This window comes from Dama dama, chromosome 19 (assembly GCF_033118175.1).
Source record: "Dama dama isolate Ldn47 chromosome 19, ASM3311817v1, whole genome shotgun sequence".
Lineage (NCBI taxonomy): Eukaryota > Metazoa > Chordata > Mammalia > Artiodactyla > Cervidae > Dama > Dama dama.
In genome coordinates, this window is record NC_083699.1 from 66,185,995 (window position 1) to 66,200,237 (window position 14,243).

Here is a 14,243-nt window from a genome sequence, read left to right on the forward strand (position 1 = left end):
GAAAGTGAGACTTAATGACTGCAAGTGAACAGCCATCAGAGGGGAATAACTTTGTTTAAAGCAAGGTTTTTAGTGAAGAATCACGTGGATGAGCCCAGCTTGCTGACTTTGAGAGCAGCGCTCTTCTGTTTCCAGTGACTTTATCGGTTTGCTTATCAAATTCTTAGCAGATTCCCTTCTCCAGGGAACGCTCTGACCCTGACCAGCTCCCCCTTTCTTAGAAGGGAGATTAGCAAATGTGAGGAGGCAGTGAAGACATATAGTGGTTCCAAATGCAGGCTTTCTCCTTGGGAAAATCAGAAGGGGTAATGGAAGGCCTGAGAAGGAATAGCTACTTCGCTGTTACTGAACACACACCCATGTTCCCCTCCGGCGGGGTCTCTGCAGGGCAGCCCAGGGTGTGGGTGGGGCGGGTGTGATTTGGTGACACCTGCTGACCTAGTGCTTTTGGGCCCTGGGTTCCTTTCATACTCTTGTGATCACTGAGCATTTCAGAGAGATTCTGTTTTTTTGGGTAGAATCTATTACCCATTTAAAAAAACTGTATTCACTTTTACATGAATTTTACTTTTAAAACCATTCATTAAAAGTGACAATAATAAACCTATTATATGTATATCTTATCAAAATAACTTTTCCCAAAACTCCCCAAAAAATTGTGAAAAGAAAGCTGTCATTTTATGCCTTTTGCAAGTCTCTTTCCTGTCAGGCTTAACAGGAGAGCTGGATTCTCATTTCTGCTCCTGCATCCATTCATTCTCATGATGTCATGTATCAAGTAGTCTCTGGAAAACTCCACTCAACACTCATGAGAACATGATTTTGACCGTGCAGAGTCCCAGAGAAGGTCTCAGGGAACCCCTGCCCCACCCCCGTGTTCCCCGGACCAAACTTTGAGAACCACGGGTGAGGGAAAGATGGATGGGATCTGTTGATGCTCTGTAGCCTGACGCTCCCTGTGTGAGACCTCGGGCCAGCCCAGCCTGCCTCCCCGGGGCCGAGGTCTCTTATCTGGGGCCTGGGGACCAGCCTTCTTGCTGAGCCTGGCCATGCTATCCTGCAGGGTCTTTGTGAGACTCTCGGAGCATGCCTGCAATATCTTTCCGCAAACAGAGAACAGTGTATTTATAAGTGGCGTGACTCGGGACCTTTTGAAGTTTGGTGTCTTAAGTTTGTAGGACAGTTATTTTTAAAACCTGACGTCCCATCCTCGCCTCGCTAGGTTCTGGGGATGCCTTTGTGCAGGGGAGAGGCTGCCCTTCTCAGCTTCCAGGCGAGATCATTGAAGCTTAGGTGGCTGGGTTGGCCAGAAAAAAGGGCTTGTCCCCGGTGTGACCACCCTGCCTGCCGCTTCCAAGGCGCCCTGGTGCAGGCTTCGTGTGGCGCGGTTTCTTGTCTGACCCAAGGCTGAGTTTCTGACACGCTGACACATTCACACGGGGAGACTGTGCCACCTTCAGCAGTTCTTTGCTTGCATAAATTGCCCTCGGTCTGAGTCACCTAATGGACGTGACACATTTTCAGACTGGAAGCTCTGAGGTCTCCTCCAAGCTAAGGATGGCTTAGAACTCCTTCAGATGCTGATCTAAAAAAAAATCCGCGGGTAAACAGCCTTGGCGGGAGTGTGGCTTATTTTTCTTGACCGGTGAAAGGTCTGCTTATCCTCCCGAGATGTCTTCTGAACTTATCCATGGATCGCTTAGCACAGGGAAACAGTTGGCTCTCCTCCCTGGACACCCCAGGAAGCAGCCCCAACTCTGATCTTGGGAGACACATTGCTTGTAATTGTAGATGACAGAGAACCGTGGTGGAGTGCTTTCTCAAACTAGGAAATAAGGCAAAAAGTACAAGTTCAGCTGTGGCCAGCTGGCTTTAAGATGGATTGAAAAAAAAAAAAAAAAAAGAAATTCTTTCTACAGAATAGGTTGAATTAAGTTCCCTAGAAGCTCCTTGTACGAATGGCTTTACTGTCAGGGACAGAAGCCCTCCAGCAATTGCCTGTATTTAGTTACAGAACTTTGCCACCTTATAGACTGTGACTGACTTTTTCCCTCCCTGAATACATTAGTATGACTACCTTAAGGCATACAGTATTTTTCAGCCTTTTTTTTTTTAAGAGACTTAGTTCAGTTGCAAAGGACACAAATCCAGTTCCAACTAGCTTAAACCATAAAGCAGGGGTGGCAGTTGTGTGCATCTGTGTGTGTGCCATTTGGCTCTGGGGAAGTGGAGTTTAGGGTTAGACTATAAAGCACTGCTAGGTCCAAAAGTTCAAAGTGTCACTGGGACTCCTTCCCTCCCTACCTCTGGTGGACCCTCCCCTCATGGTGCCAAGACAACTGCCATCTGCTCCAGCTTTTATTCCATCTTTTCAGCCATCTCAGTGCAAAAAGTTCCTCTTAACAGTTTCAGAAAAGTCCCAGAATGAAATCTTTCTGGGTCTAATGGGTCCCATGACCTTCCTTAACAGTCACTGAAGCTCAGAGTATCCCGTACTGATGGCCAGGTGTGGGATCAGTTCTGAGACCAGGGTGAGGTCCAATAAAATCAGAGCTGTTACGTGGGGTAGGCAGGGAAGATGTTGGTTTTGTGGGCTCCCACACCTCAGGATTTTATGGTGAATTATTACTCGGACAGCCATGCCCCTCTGTGGAATGGTGGAAAGACTAGGCCCACTCTCTTTTATCAGGGAGAAGGCTGGCTTTGTGTTGAGCATTTAACATGTCTTGGATGAATAGTTGTTGTTGGTTGGCTGCCAGCCAGCCCTGCGTCATCATCCCTGGCAGCACAGCCTCTTTGATGGAGGGAGACGCTTATGTCAAATGATATCTCTTGGACTCAGCAGCCTTTGACGGTCACGCGCTCGACCAGGCTGGTGGTCCCTGAGTCTGCTCACCAGATTCATGTGGGGACCCCAACCCAGATTTGATCTGCAGATGCTTCTGCTTAAAAATCCACTGTGATAATTTCCTGCAATTTTTAAAAAGGGCAAAAAACAAGACAAAACAACCCCTCCCAACTAGTATCCCATCCTCCCACCCCAGCCCTGTATTTCTCTCTCTCAGAGGCAATTTAATTGATCTGTTTAACACATTTTAGCTGGTTATTTAGGTATTTACTTCCGTTACTCTTAAACAGCAGGCTTTGTGTGGCTGCTTCTTGACATTTTAGTTTCAGCTCTTACCCCACCACGCTGCTCTGGAAGAGGAGGCTTCAGTCTCCTTCCTCCTTTGCCCAGCCCACCTTTCTCCCGGCAGGACCAGGTTGCAATCAGCCTTCAGTGTGTACATTGTTGTGGCCCGGAAAGTTGTGTTCACAGTCCCGAGGTTTACTTTTCTGTCTTTTTTTTTAAAAAAACAAAAACAAAACTCTTTTCTGTGCATATCCATTTATTTATTTATTGGTCTTATAGTCCGTGGGGTCAGGGATCGCACGTTGCCCCTCTGCGATGTAAGTGTGGATTCTTAACCACGGGACCCCCAGGGAAGAGGCAGAGCGGTGTTCAGGCATTACTGACCGCACGCGCTTGGGAGGTAAACGGAGGCTCCCTCGAAAACCTACCCTGTCTCCTGATGCACTTAGGATCGAGGTCAGAGCCTGGGAGCGGCTCCCATGGCCTTCCTCCCGCCAGCCCTCCCACCTGCCGCCCTTGGCTCTGCTGGCCCTTCAGCTGCCATGCCCCCTTCTCTCTCTGGTGAGATCCCCCTCTCTCCACGTCCTGGCTGGGATGACTCTCTCTCTCTGGGTGTGGCCATCCTGGGTGTGTGTGTCTGCTGTGGCGTGTAGACCAAGGTCTTTAGTACTTAACGCACTACGTGGTGCTTCCTTATTTACCACTTGAGGACGTCTAAAGTGAAGTCTTAGCTCTGCCGTCCATCTCCCAGCTTTGTGAGCATGGGCAGGCTCCCTGGGCAGGCTCCTGGCCACACTCGTCCGGTGTGGAGCACACCCATGGCACTCCGGGGACTGTTCTCAGTACTTTGCAGTAACCTAGGCTGGAGAAGGATCTGGGAGGAAGAGAGAAGTGGGTACAACTCGATCTCTGTGCTATATACCTGAAGCTGGCACAACCCTGAAAGTCAACTGTCCTTCAGTTAAAAAGAGAGAGCAGCCGAAGCACCTAGCTGGTAAGGTTATTCGTGACCGCATACACGGATGGATAAAAGCATCCGTGTCTGTCCCATGGGAAACTGGCCATCTGTTCCCTGCATGCCCCCTCACGCGGGTAGGTGGCTTACATCATAGTCGTTGGTGCCAGGCGTAGCTCTGGGCAAATCGGAAGTCTCCGAGGGCTGGGTAGGGGAGGTCAGTGGGTGAAGCCGGCTGGGCGTGGCTCAGGCACAGGGCGTGGGGCCAGAAAGGACCATCTCTAAGGGGTGTCTTCTCCACTTTTACCAGTGGCTGCTAGGTAGGAACGGGGGCCCAGTGTTGCCTGATCATCTGATTAAAAAAAAAAATTGTGTTTTTTTTTCATGAGGAATTTGGAATCTAAATTAAAATATATGAGTTTTCCTGAAATGGATAAATTATGTTAATTTTTCATTTAGTATATAGCATATAGCCAAGGGCACAAAGCCTGTGGGCCCATGGGCTCCTGGTTTGGGGCCCGATTCTCACATCCCAGAGAGGACGTAGAGTGGTGGTGTGACCCACCCCCGGTCACGTGCCGACTAATTTGGGCCCTGGTTTTCCCGTCTGTGGCCTAGAGATGCAGTTGTGCATGTGGGCGCATCTGTGAAGCGGGTTTTCCTCCCTTGGGTCAGCTGCCCCTCAGAGCCACCCCCTTGTAGAATCATGAGTCTCTTTTTATGCCGGGGGGGGAAAAATTGTGTGCATTTATTGAGTACCTACTGTGTGCCCAGGAGCTAGCTGTTAGGCACCCAGCTTTTATAGTCACTGGTGCCAGGAATAGCTCCGGGCAAATCGGAAAGGACCGTCTCTAAGGGATGTCTTCTCCTCTACTTCTAGCCCCTGGTTGCCAGGTAGGAATGGGGCGCCGTGTTCCCCGATCTAGGTGTTGCCCTCCTAAGAGCTAACAGCCCTCCCTATGAGATGGAAAAGAACCATTTTATAGGTAGTAAAAACTATGCATAAAGAAGTGACTCGATCAGAGCTCGCAGAAAGAGGTTTAACCCGGTTTAGATCCATCTCTCTGCTGAAAGCCTGGAGCTGCAGCCAACATGTTGCCTCCCACGGACTGCAAGTCAAGCCCGACAGCAGCTCAGCAGGGCTTTGCTTGTCCCCGGGCGGCCCGCACGCGCGTGCGCGGCGTGTCCTCTGGAGGACAAGTCTAGCTTGTTCTGTCCTCAGCAGCTGTAGCTGAAGCACGTGACTGCAGACCTGGCCAGGGCAGGGGGAAGGCGGAGCAGCTGCTGCTGATGAGGACACAGGACTGGGGGGAGGGACCAAGGATACAGGAGGGGGCTGCTCAGGGGCTGAGACGCTCCTGTGTAAGACAGAGGCCACGTTCGTATGTTTCAAACCCTCCTAGAAAGCCCACGGCATGAAATGATGGGGGAAGAGCAAGTTAGGCGTGATCGGGGCCTTCCTGACCTCCTGTGAGCTATCCCACTCACCCACGAGGTCCATATAATCTTCTGCTTAGAAGCAGTTTTCAGATAGTGAGGCAGCCCCTTTGCAGCCAGTGTGTACCAGCGGGGGGCGGGGGGGGTGGCCGGCTGCTCCTGGTGCCCCCCACGGCTGCTGGTCATGTGCTGTTCCTCCTCCCCCAGCACCCACGTCGCCCCCCTGATGCATGCAGACTCCCCAGGCTGCGGCCGTGGCAGGCCAGCTCCCTGGGGGAGGACGGATGGAGGGGACTGGGTCTCTGAGGCCCCGACTGACCCTCCCAGTGTCCTCCTAGAGCTGGAACCAGACTGTCTTTGTGATTCTTCTCCTCGTGGCATCCGTGGACCTGGTTTCCTGACTTTCACGATGCAGTGAAGCCTGGAGCCGCCCACCCCCTTCCCCGTTCCCCTCTCCCAGACACCTGTCCAGGCCCGCGTGGCTCGTGGAGTCTCCGGAGGGAGTGGCCGCCCTTATCTCTAGCCATTCCCCACATTACAGATGTCCAGCTTCCTGCAGTCTCTGGAAGATGCCAGCCCGATCCCGCCCCTCCCCTGTGGCTGTGGCTCTGCTTCTGCCCCGGACTGGGTGTTCCCCTCCTCCCCCAGTGCCCATCCGTGCTTCAGGCCTCTGTGCAGATGGCACCCTGGGAGCTCCCCATGAGTCCCCCTCTAAGGGCGCGTCTCCCACCGCCCCTTACCTGGCCTGCTGAGGCTCTGGGTCCTGGGCCCCATGGCAGCTATGCTGGTCCCATCCTCACACACTCTCCAGGGGTGGGCTGTAGGTGACCCCCTCTCACCCACCGGACTGGAGGCGTCCTGAAGGCAGGGACCGAGCCCAGGGCGGAGCACAGGGCCTGGCCTGTCGGAAATTGGCACACGCTGTTGAGTGTTGACCGTGTCACAGGACTGGGGACATCACGGGCATGTGACGAATACTGCCATCATCATGGACTGAAACTGCCAGGGATGACCAGGTTAGACGTCTTCCTTTGGACGGAGCTTTGCGGTCTAACCCGCGCTGTCTGATACGGTAGTCATGGCCTCGTTGATTGCTTCCGCATATCTAAATAAAATGGAATAAGTGAAAAGCTCCTTCTGTCAGTCTCACTAGCCAGGGTCAAGTGCTCAGTAGCCACGTGCGGCTGGGGGCTGCCATACCAGCCGGCATTGCAGTATCATGCCAGGTTCTCGCGGGGGCCGTTGTTGTAGACACGGGCTTGTACGCACAGGCTTCATGGTTGAGTGGAGGCCCTTCTGGATGCTTCTGGGGAGGTCAAGTGGATTTCCGCAGGCTCCTTAAGCCTGAACTCTGTCCTCAATTTCCTGTCCGCAGGATATCCGTCAGAAGTTCCGCTCTGTCCTGGTCGAAGCGACGGTGAAGCTGGATGAGCTGGTGAAGAAGATCGGCAAGGCCGTGGAAGACTCGAAGCCCTACTGGGAGGCTCGGAGGGTGGCGAGGCAGGTGAGTGTGCCGGCCTGCCCGCCGCCCTGCGTGGCGCCGTGAGCACCTCTGACCTCCAGGCCCCCCTGCTGAAGGTCGGGGCGCAGGAGAGCCGTGCCCGCAGCAGGAGGCGCGTCTGGAGTTGGTGCTTGTCTCCCCACCCCACAGCCTCCCTCCACTCCCGCTCTCGGTGCTGGCACTGCCATGTCGGTGCTGGCGTTTGGACGCCCCACGGGGGGCTTCCCTGGTGGCTCAGCTGGTAAAGAATCCGCCTGCAGTGCAGGAGACCCTGGTTCGATTCCTGGCTTGGGAAGATCCCCTGGAGAAGGGATGGGCTACCCACTCCAGTATCAAAGAGTCGGACATGATTGAGCTTACAACAGTATGTAATTACTTCCCTGGTGGCTTAGATGATAAAGCGTCTGCCTACAATGTGGGAGACCCGGGTTCCATTCCTGGGTTGGGAAGATCCTCTGGAGAAGGAAACGGCAAGCCACTCCAGTACTCTTGCCTGGAAAATCCCATGGATGGAGGAGCCTGGTAGGCTACAGTCCATGGGGTCGCAAAAAGTTGGACATGACTGAGCAGACTTCACTTTCACTGGTGGCTCAGATGGTAAAGAATCTGCCTGCAATGCGGGAGACCTGGGTTCGATCCTGATCCCCTGGAGAAGGGAAAGGCTACCTACTGCAGTACTCTTGCCTGGAAAATCCCATGGACAGAGGAGCCTGGTAGGCTACAGTCCATGGGATCGCAAAGAGCCAGACACGACTGAGCAGGGTCACTGGTCACTGCTGGGTAGTGCCTTGCTGCTGGCGTTGGTACCTGGTCCACTTCCCAGACGGCCAGGCCCACTCGTGTGGACGGGAGGCTGTGATTAGAACATCCGGCTTGTCCTCTGTCTCCCTAGTGTCAGCCCCAGGAAGAACACGCCTTCCCTCGAATTCTCCTTCCAGGTTCAGGAGGAACTGACCGCTTCCCTCTCTTGAAACGTTGGTTCCTCGTCCCGAGAGCATAGATAGGCAACAGAGGACCCGAGATCAGAAAGGGGGGCGGCTGCTGGGGCTGCCGGCTTCAGAGGGTGTCTTCCGTGGGTCGTCAGTGGTGTGAGGACCTCCCGGGGTCAGGTCGAGGCCCTGGGAACAGGGGAAGAGAGCTCCCGACACATGGCAGAGAGGGCCAGCTCACCGCCGGGGCACACGTGGGCTCAGGAGTTGGTCCATACTGAGGTCTTGTCGCTGCCGTGTGTCTGCTGACGGAAGATGCTGCCTCCCCGAGTCCCTGCCTGTAAGCCGATGCTCGGTGAGGGCGGGCTCCCCTGCGAGCTCCCTCTGCGTGGGCACCGCGTGTTGTTGGGCCCGGAGGTGGGGAGGCAGCGGGCAAAGGGGAGCCCCAGGGATGCGTTAAGATTGGAGCCATGGAGGATCCGGGGCCAGGACTGGGGCATTCCTCTCCCTGGCCCTGCTCCGGGCACCCCCTCAGACATCTCATCAGGGATCCCTTTGATGTTTGGTGGTCCTGCCAGGATCCTCGCTGCTGACTTGGGTTTTGCAGCTCCACACCCTGAGCTGAGCTTTCTGCTTGGAACCTGACGCAGACGCTGCCTCGGCTCCTAAACAGAGCGGCGGCCTGAAACCCGCCCTTCCCTGGCCTGCTGCCCTGGGCTGTGTGACGTCACAGGGCCTGGGCACCTTGGCCTGCATCTCAGCCACACCGCTCTCCTCCTCCCTCTGTGCTCCACCCGGGCCTGCAGCTTTCCAGGGAGAAGAAGTCCTTCTCCAGAAGGTGCTCACCAGTCCCCAGAAGCTCCCCCGCCGAGGCATCCCCCCTCCAGGGTGCCCTTTGTCACAGCCTTCAGGGTGACCCCTGTTGGGGGCCGTGTCTCACCCACCCTAGCCCAGGGTGGTAGTGGTCTTGACCTCGTAGTGTGAAAGGTTCTGGTTCGATTGGAGGAGAGGTTTCTGATACTGTAAACATTGGGTCAGTCCTGAGGAGGGCATGAAATCTCTTCTGAAAGTCTTCATCACTTGAATCCTTGGGCCTTTTGAGGCCACAGAGGTCCCCGTGCTGTCGGGGGACTTTGCAGGGGCCTGTGAAGGCGTCCCCTTGGAGCCTTAGTAGTGACGTCCCCACTGGGAGTTTCCCCACTGGGTCCCCAGCACTGAGATTTGGGAGCAGAACTGCTGAAGGGACCTCTGTGTTTAGGGGCCTCTGGAGGTGGGCCCTTCAGGTTACCAGCCCTGGCTGACGGGCAGTGACCTCCTTTGGCTGAGCTGATGCCAAACCTGATCCCGCCTCAGGGTCTTTGAACTTGTGGGTCCCTCTGTGTGTAGTCTTAATTGCAGGATTTGCCTGGTCCATCCCATCTCCTTATGGTTTCTGTTCAGATGACACTTAATGGTGGCTCAGAGGGTAAAGTGTCTGCCTGCAATGTGGGAGACCTGGGTTCGATCCCTGGGTTGGGAAGATCCCCTGGAGAAGTAAATGACAACCCACTCCAGTACTCTTGCCTGGAGAATCCCATGGACAGAGGAGCCTGGTAGGCTATAGTCCATGGGGTCGCAAAGAGTTGGGGATGACTGAGCAACTTCCCTTTCTTTTCTTTTTATCAACGAGGCCTTCCTGGGCTCACATTGGAATGACAGCTGCCAGCCCACCATCTCCATCACCCCAACCCCCGTTCCTTGGTAGGCCTTTTCTCCATAGCGGTTCTCAGCCTATGACCTCTTACCGTTTACTTGTTTATGGTAGTGAAACCCCACTGATTTCCAGACTTAGAGAATTTGATCTGCTTGGGTCATTTCCATGTCTGCAGGGCCAGCATACAGAAGGTGTTCAAGTCATGAGGACATGAGCAAATGAACCAGTAAGTGAATGAGAGGTTGACCAGATGTTCCTCCCAGCCCTCCCTTGGCATGCTGAGCTTTCCCTTTTGATTGTTGCGTTCCTCGCAGCTTCTCCCCTGCCCTGTGGCCAGGTGAGCAGACTGGCAAATCCGGCTCCATCTGGGTTGGGTTGATTCAAATCTGATTTGGTGGGTGAGTCCCCAGTTGGCTTTGATACATCTGGAATAGATTTCACACCACTCCCTTTTCTTTGCACCCCAGTCCTCTTAGATGGAAGAAGATGGGGGGAGCTGGGTTGGGCGGGCACTCCTGCTGGGCAGTTGTGAATCCTGGCTTTGCGTTTCCCTCTCATCTCTTTGCTCTCATTGCCAGTGAGCGCAATGGTCATGCAATGATTGAGTCCCGTGGGCAAGCCGCGGAGTCGTCAGGCCTCATCACACGGTACAGACGCTGGGGCTGGGTGCGCTCCATCAGCTGGCAGAGCCCAAGATGAATGTCGAGGGAATCCTGCCCAGCCTTATGCCTGCAAACCACCCTCCCACAAATTCCTTCCTCCTTACAAGTGGGCAGGAAGAAGGGCAGAGAAGGCTCAAAGTGACCCCTGCACCTCAGCCTCCAGGGACCTTGTTGGTCTCCGGCCGAGGAGCTGACAGGGCCCTCGAAGGCCGAGGCTGGGCGCGGATGTCCCTTTTTTCCTTTCTGCAGATGGTGGGCCATCTGGGCTTGGCCAGGTGGCCAGGTCTGTCGGTGCGTCCGAGTCCTCAGACCTTCCTGGTGGCGAAGGGGGTGGGCCTGCCTCTAGCTGCGGCGAGCTGGAGCTTCCGGTTCTCTCCCTCTGCTCTTACCTCCACCCCTTCCTGTATGTGTTTACAAGCCCCTCTGACTGTGTGTAGCAGCGATGGTGTCAGAAATGCCCTCAGAGCATCTCCGCCAAGTGTGTATTATAAGGCACTGTGCTCTCAGAACCTCAGCATCCTCATTGCTGTGGGAACAGTGATCTGAAAACAGTGAAATAGTGATGGTCGTGGACCCTGAGAAGTAGGAGGTGACCTTAGGACTTCGTGAAGTGAAAGTCGCTCAGTCGTGTCTAACTCTTTGTGACCCCATGGACTATACAGTCCGTGGAATTCTTCAGGCCAGAATACTGGAGTGGGTAGCCATTCGCTTCTCCAGGGGATCTTCCCAACCCAGGGATCGAACCCAGGTCTCCCACATTGCAGGCAGATTCTTTACCAGCTGAGCTACCAGGGAAGCCCCTCTTAGGACTTAAATGAGATAGTATTTGATGACGGAATCCCTGCATGACCTTGTTATTGTTGTTTAGTCACTAAGTTGTGTCTGACTCTTTTGCAAACCCATGGACTGTAGCCCACCAGGCTCCTCTGTCCATGGGATTTCCCAGGCAAGAGTACTGGAGTGGGTTGCCATTTCTTACTCTAGAGGATCCTCCTGACCCAGTGGTCAAACCCGCATCTCTTGCATTGGCAGGCGGGTTCTTTACCACTGAGCCACCAAGGGGAGCCCCCATGTGACCTTAGGCTTCATTAAAAAATGTTTTTAGAAAATTCAGAAGAAAATAAGTCCCCTTACCTTCTGTTGATATTTATATATGTCCTTTTTCTTGGCTGGAGAATCCCATGGACAGAGGACCATGGTGAGCTACAGTCCATGGGGTCGCAAAGAGTCAGATACCACTGAGTGACTAACACACACACGCAATTTTTCTTGAAAATAAAAAAGAGATAATATTGTGGTTTGGTTTTATGATGTCTGGAATGCACATATCCATCCATCTATAGTCTCGGAAACAACAGAGATTTATAAAGGGAAAGACTTATACAGCTTGGTTTTCCAAAAAGAGTTTACAAAGATCTGTGGTTGTTGGGCCAGTAGAAATTGTGTCTGTTCATCAGTAATTTGCACTGACTTTATTGTTCCTGATGTCAACTCATTTTCCTACCATGAGTCAGATCCAGTCCTGTGATCTTGATAACCTAATCTGGGTTCTGCTAAGAGGAGGCGGGACACTTTTTTTTTTTTTTCCCTGGGTTGAGCGGGGGCAGGAAACAGACTTTGATTTATTTGAGGGTTTTTGTCTGTGAGCCAGAGCTTGTCTTTAAGGTGGCTTTGACATATCTGCCAGCCTGTCTAGCCTGCAGTGTGTGACTGGGACCTTCTGATGGTGGGTGGAGCCCTGTGACTCAGCCCTGAATGACAGTTTCCTGCTTCCTCTGCTCCTTGGGATCTAACTAGTCTAACAGTGGCCCCAAGCCTATCATATTGTCACTGCCTGTCCCAGCCCTTGTTATAGTTTTCCTTCTTGAAAAATGATGGTAAACTGCATTTAGCATAGGTTTTACCATTTTAACTATTTCCAAGTGTACAATTCAGCAACATTAAGTAGATTCTTACTGTTGGGCAGCCTCACCGCTGTCCGTCTTTAGAACTTTATCATTTTCCCAAGTTGTGACCCTGTACTTCATAATAATAACTCCCCACTCTGCCCTTTCCCCAGCCTTTGGCAAGCACCATTCTGCTTTTTCTGTCTGTGATCTTGACTCCTCCAAGTACCCCATGAAAGTAGACTTGTATAGAGTTTGTCCTTTTGTGACTGGCGTTTTTCACTTAAGCATCATGTCTTCAAGGTTTATCCATGAAGGCTGTGTTGGAATTTCATTCCTTTTTTAAGGCTGAATAATATTTCCACTGCATGTGTAGACCACATTGTGTTAGTCATTCAACTCATTTTCCTATCATGAGTCAGATCCAGTCCTGTGATCGCAAACCTTCTGGCCGCCTTTGTTATTTTTAAAATGGTTAGAGTGTGTCAGGAGACTTTGAAACTCTGAAGTGCAGCATAAATGCAAAATAGTGAGGGTCATTCAGGGCTGACAGTTGCCCGTTTTGTATTTACGGGGCCACGACCAGCCCTTTAACCTCCTTTGGGGAAGCAGTGGGAGGGGAATGTTTGAAGCTTAGGTGACTTAACTATAGGACAGCTGGCAGAGCTTGGCCTCCGAGCCAGACTGCCTGGCTTTGAATCCCAACTTACCATGTAATAGCTGTGGGACCTGGGCAGTCTGCCTAATGTTTGAGCCTCAGTGTCTTCATCTCTAAAATGGAGCTGTAGGGACTTCCCTGGTCCACTGGTTAAGATTCCCAGCTGCCAGTGGAGGTGGCTTGGGTTCACTCCCGGTTGTGGAACTAAGACCCTGCATGCTACACAGCGTGGCCAAAAAAAAGAAAAATGGAATTGTATATCAGTTAGCTTTTGCTGTGAAACAAACTAAACTCAATGGCTTTATATGTTTATTTAGCTGATGGTTTTGCTGGGCAGTTTTCTGATCTCAGGTTTTGGCTGATCTCATGAGTATACAGTCAGTTGATGGGTTAGCTGGGGGTTGGTTGTTCTGTAAAAGATTTATTTATTTTATTTTTTGGCTCTGCTGGGTTTTGCTGCAGGCAGGCTTTCTCTGGTTGTGGCCCAGTGGTGGCTGCTGCTCTTTGCACTGTACGAGCTGCTCATTGCCACGGCTTCTCTGGTTGTGGAGGACGGACTCTAGGGCTCCGGGGCTCTGGAACCCAGGCTCAGTAGCTGTGGCACATGGGCTTACTTGCTCTGTAGCATGTGGGATCTTCCTGGACTGGGGATCAAACCAGTGTCCCTTGCATTGCAAGGCAGATGTGTAACCACTGGACCATCGGGGAGGCCCCTGGGATGGCTTTATCTGCCACGGAGTTGGCTGGGTGTCAGCAGAGGTATTGGGTGGCTGGCCTACAGGCACCTCATCCAACAGGCTGGTGTAAGCTTCTTCATGTGGTGCTGGGATTCTAGGAACAGAAAGTGAGTGAGTGTGAGTGAAAGTTGCTCAGTCGTGTCTGACTCTTTGCGACCCCAGGAGCAGAAAGGGCAACCCCTTTTCAGGCCTCCGCTTGCATCACATTTGTTAATGTCCTGTTAGAGTAAGTCACATGGCCAGTCCAAATGCAAGAGGTGGGGAAAAAAGATAAACTCCATCCGCACAGCACCTGTAAAGGATTACGGCCATTCTTGCAGTTTCACACAATGATTATAAGTTAGTTCATGTAAAGTGTTGGATGAAAGAAAAGGAATGTAAGTTATTGCCCCAGATGTATTTTTCCATCAAATAATATCTTTCTAAGGTGAGTCTGCTACATTAAAAAACAAAACCAAACCACCACTGCCACCCCTAAAATGCCCATGGGTAGAAGAGGAAATAGTCCTCCGCTGGTTGGTGGGGACATAGAAGATGTAGATAGAAGGGTGACTCCAGGCAGAGCAGGTAAGAACTCAGTTGCTTGTGAAGATGAAATCTGGCAGAGGACAATAAGAGGGTAGCTCTCTATTCCTGATAGAAAGCCCTCCAA

The 14,243-nt window shown here is 52.5% G+C and overlaps 1 protein-coding gene across 1 annotated transcript in view; it reads left to right on the plus strand.

Moving 5' to 3' along the window:
- Window positions 1-14,243, plus strand: part of SH3BP5 (SH3 domain binding protein 5) — a 76,230-nt gene that overhangs the window by 22,255 nt on the left and 39,732 nt on the right. The window contains exon 3 of the mRNA XM_061167294.1: window positions 6,901-7,029. Coding sequence (XP_061023277.1) covers window positions 6,901-7,029 — 129 coding nt within the window. The remainder of the gene's footprint in view (window positions 1-6,900; window positions 7,030-14,243) is intronic.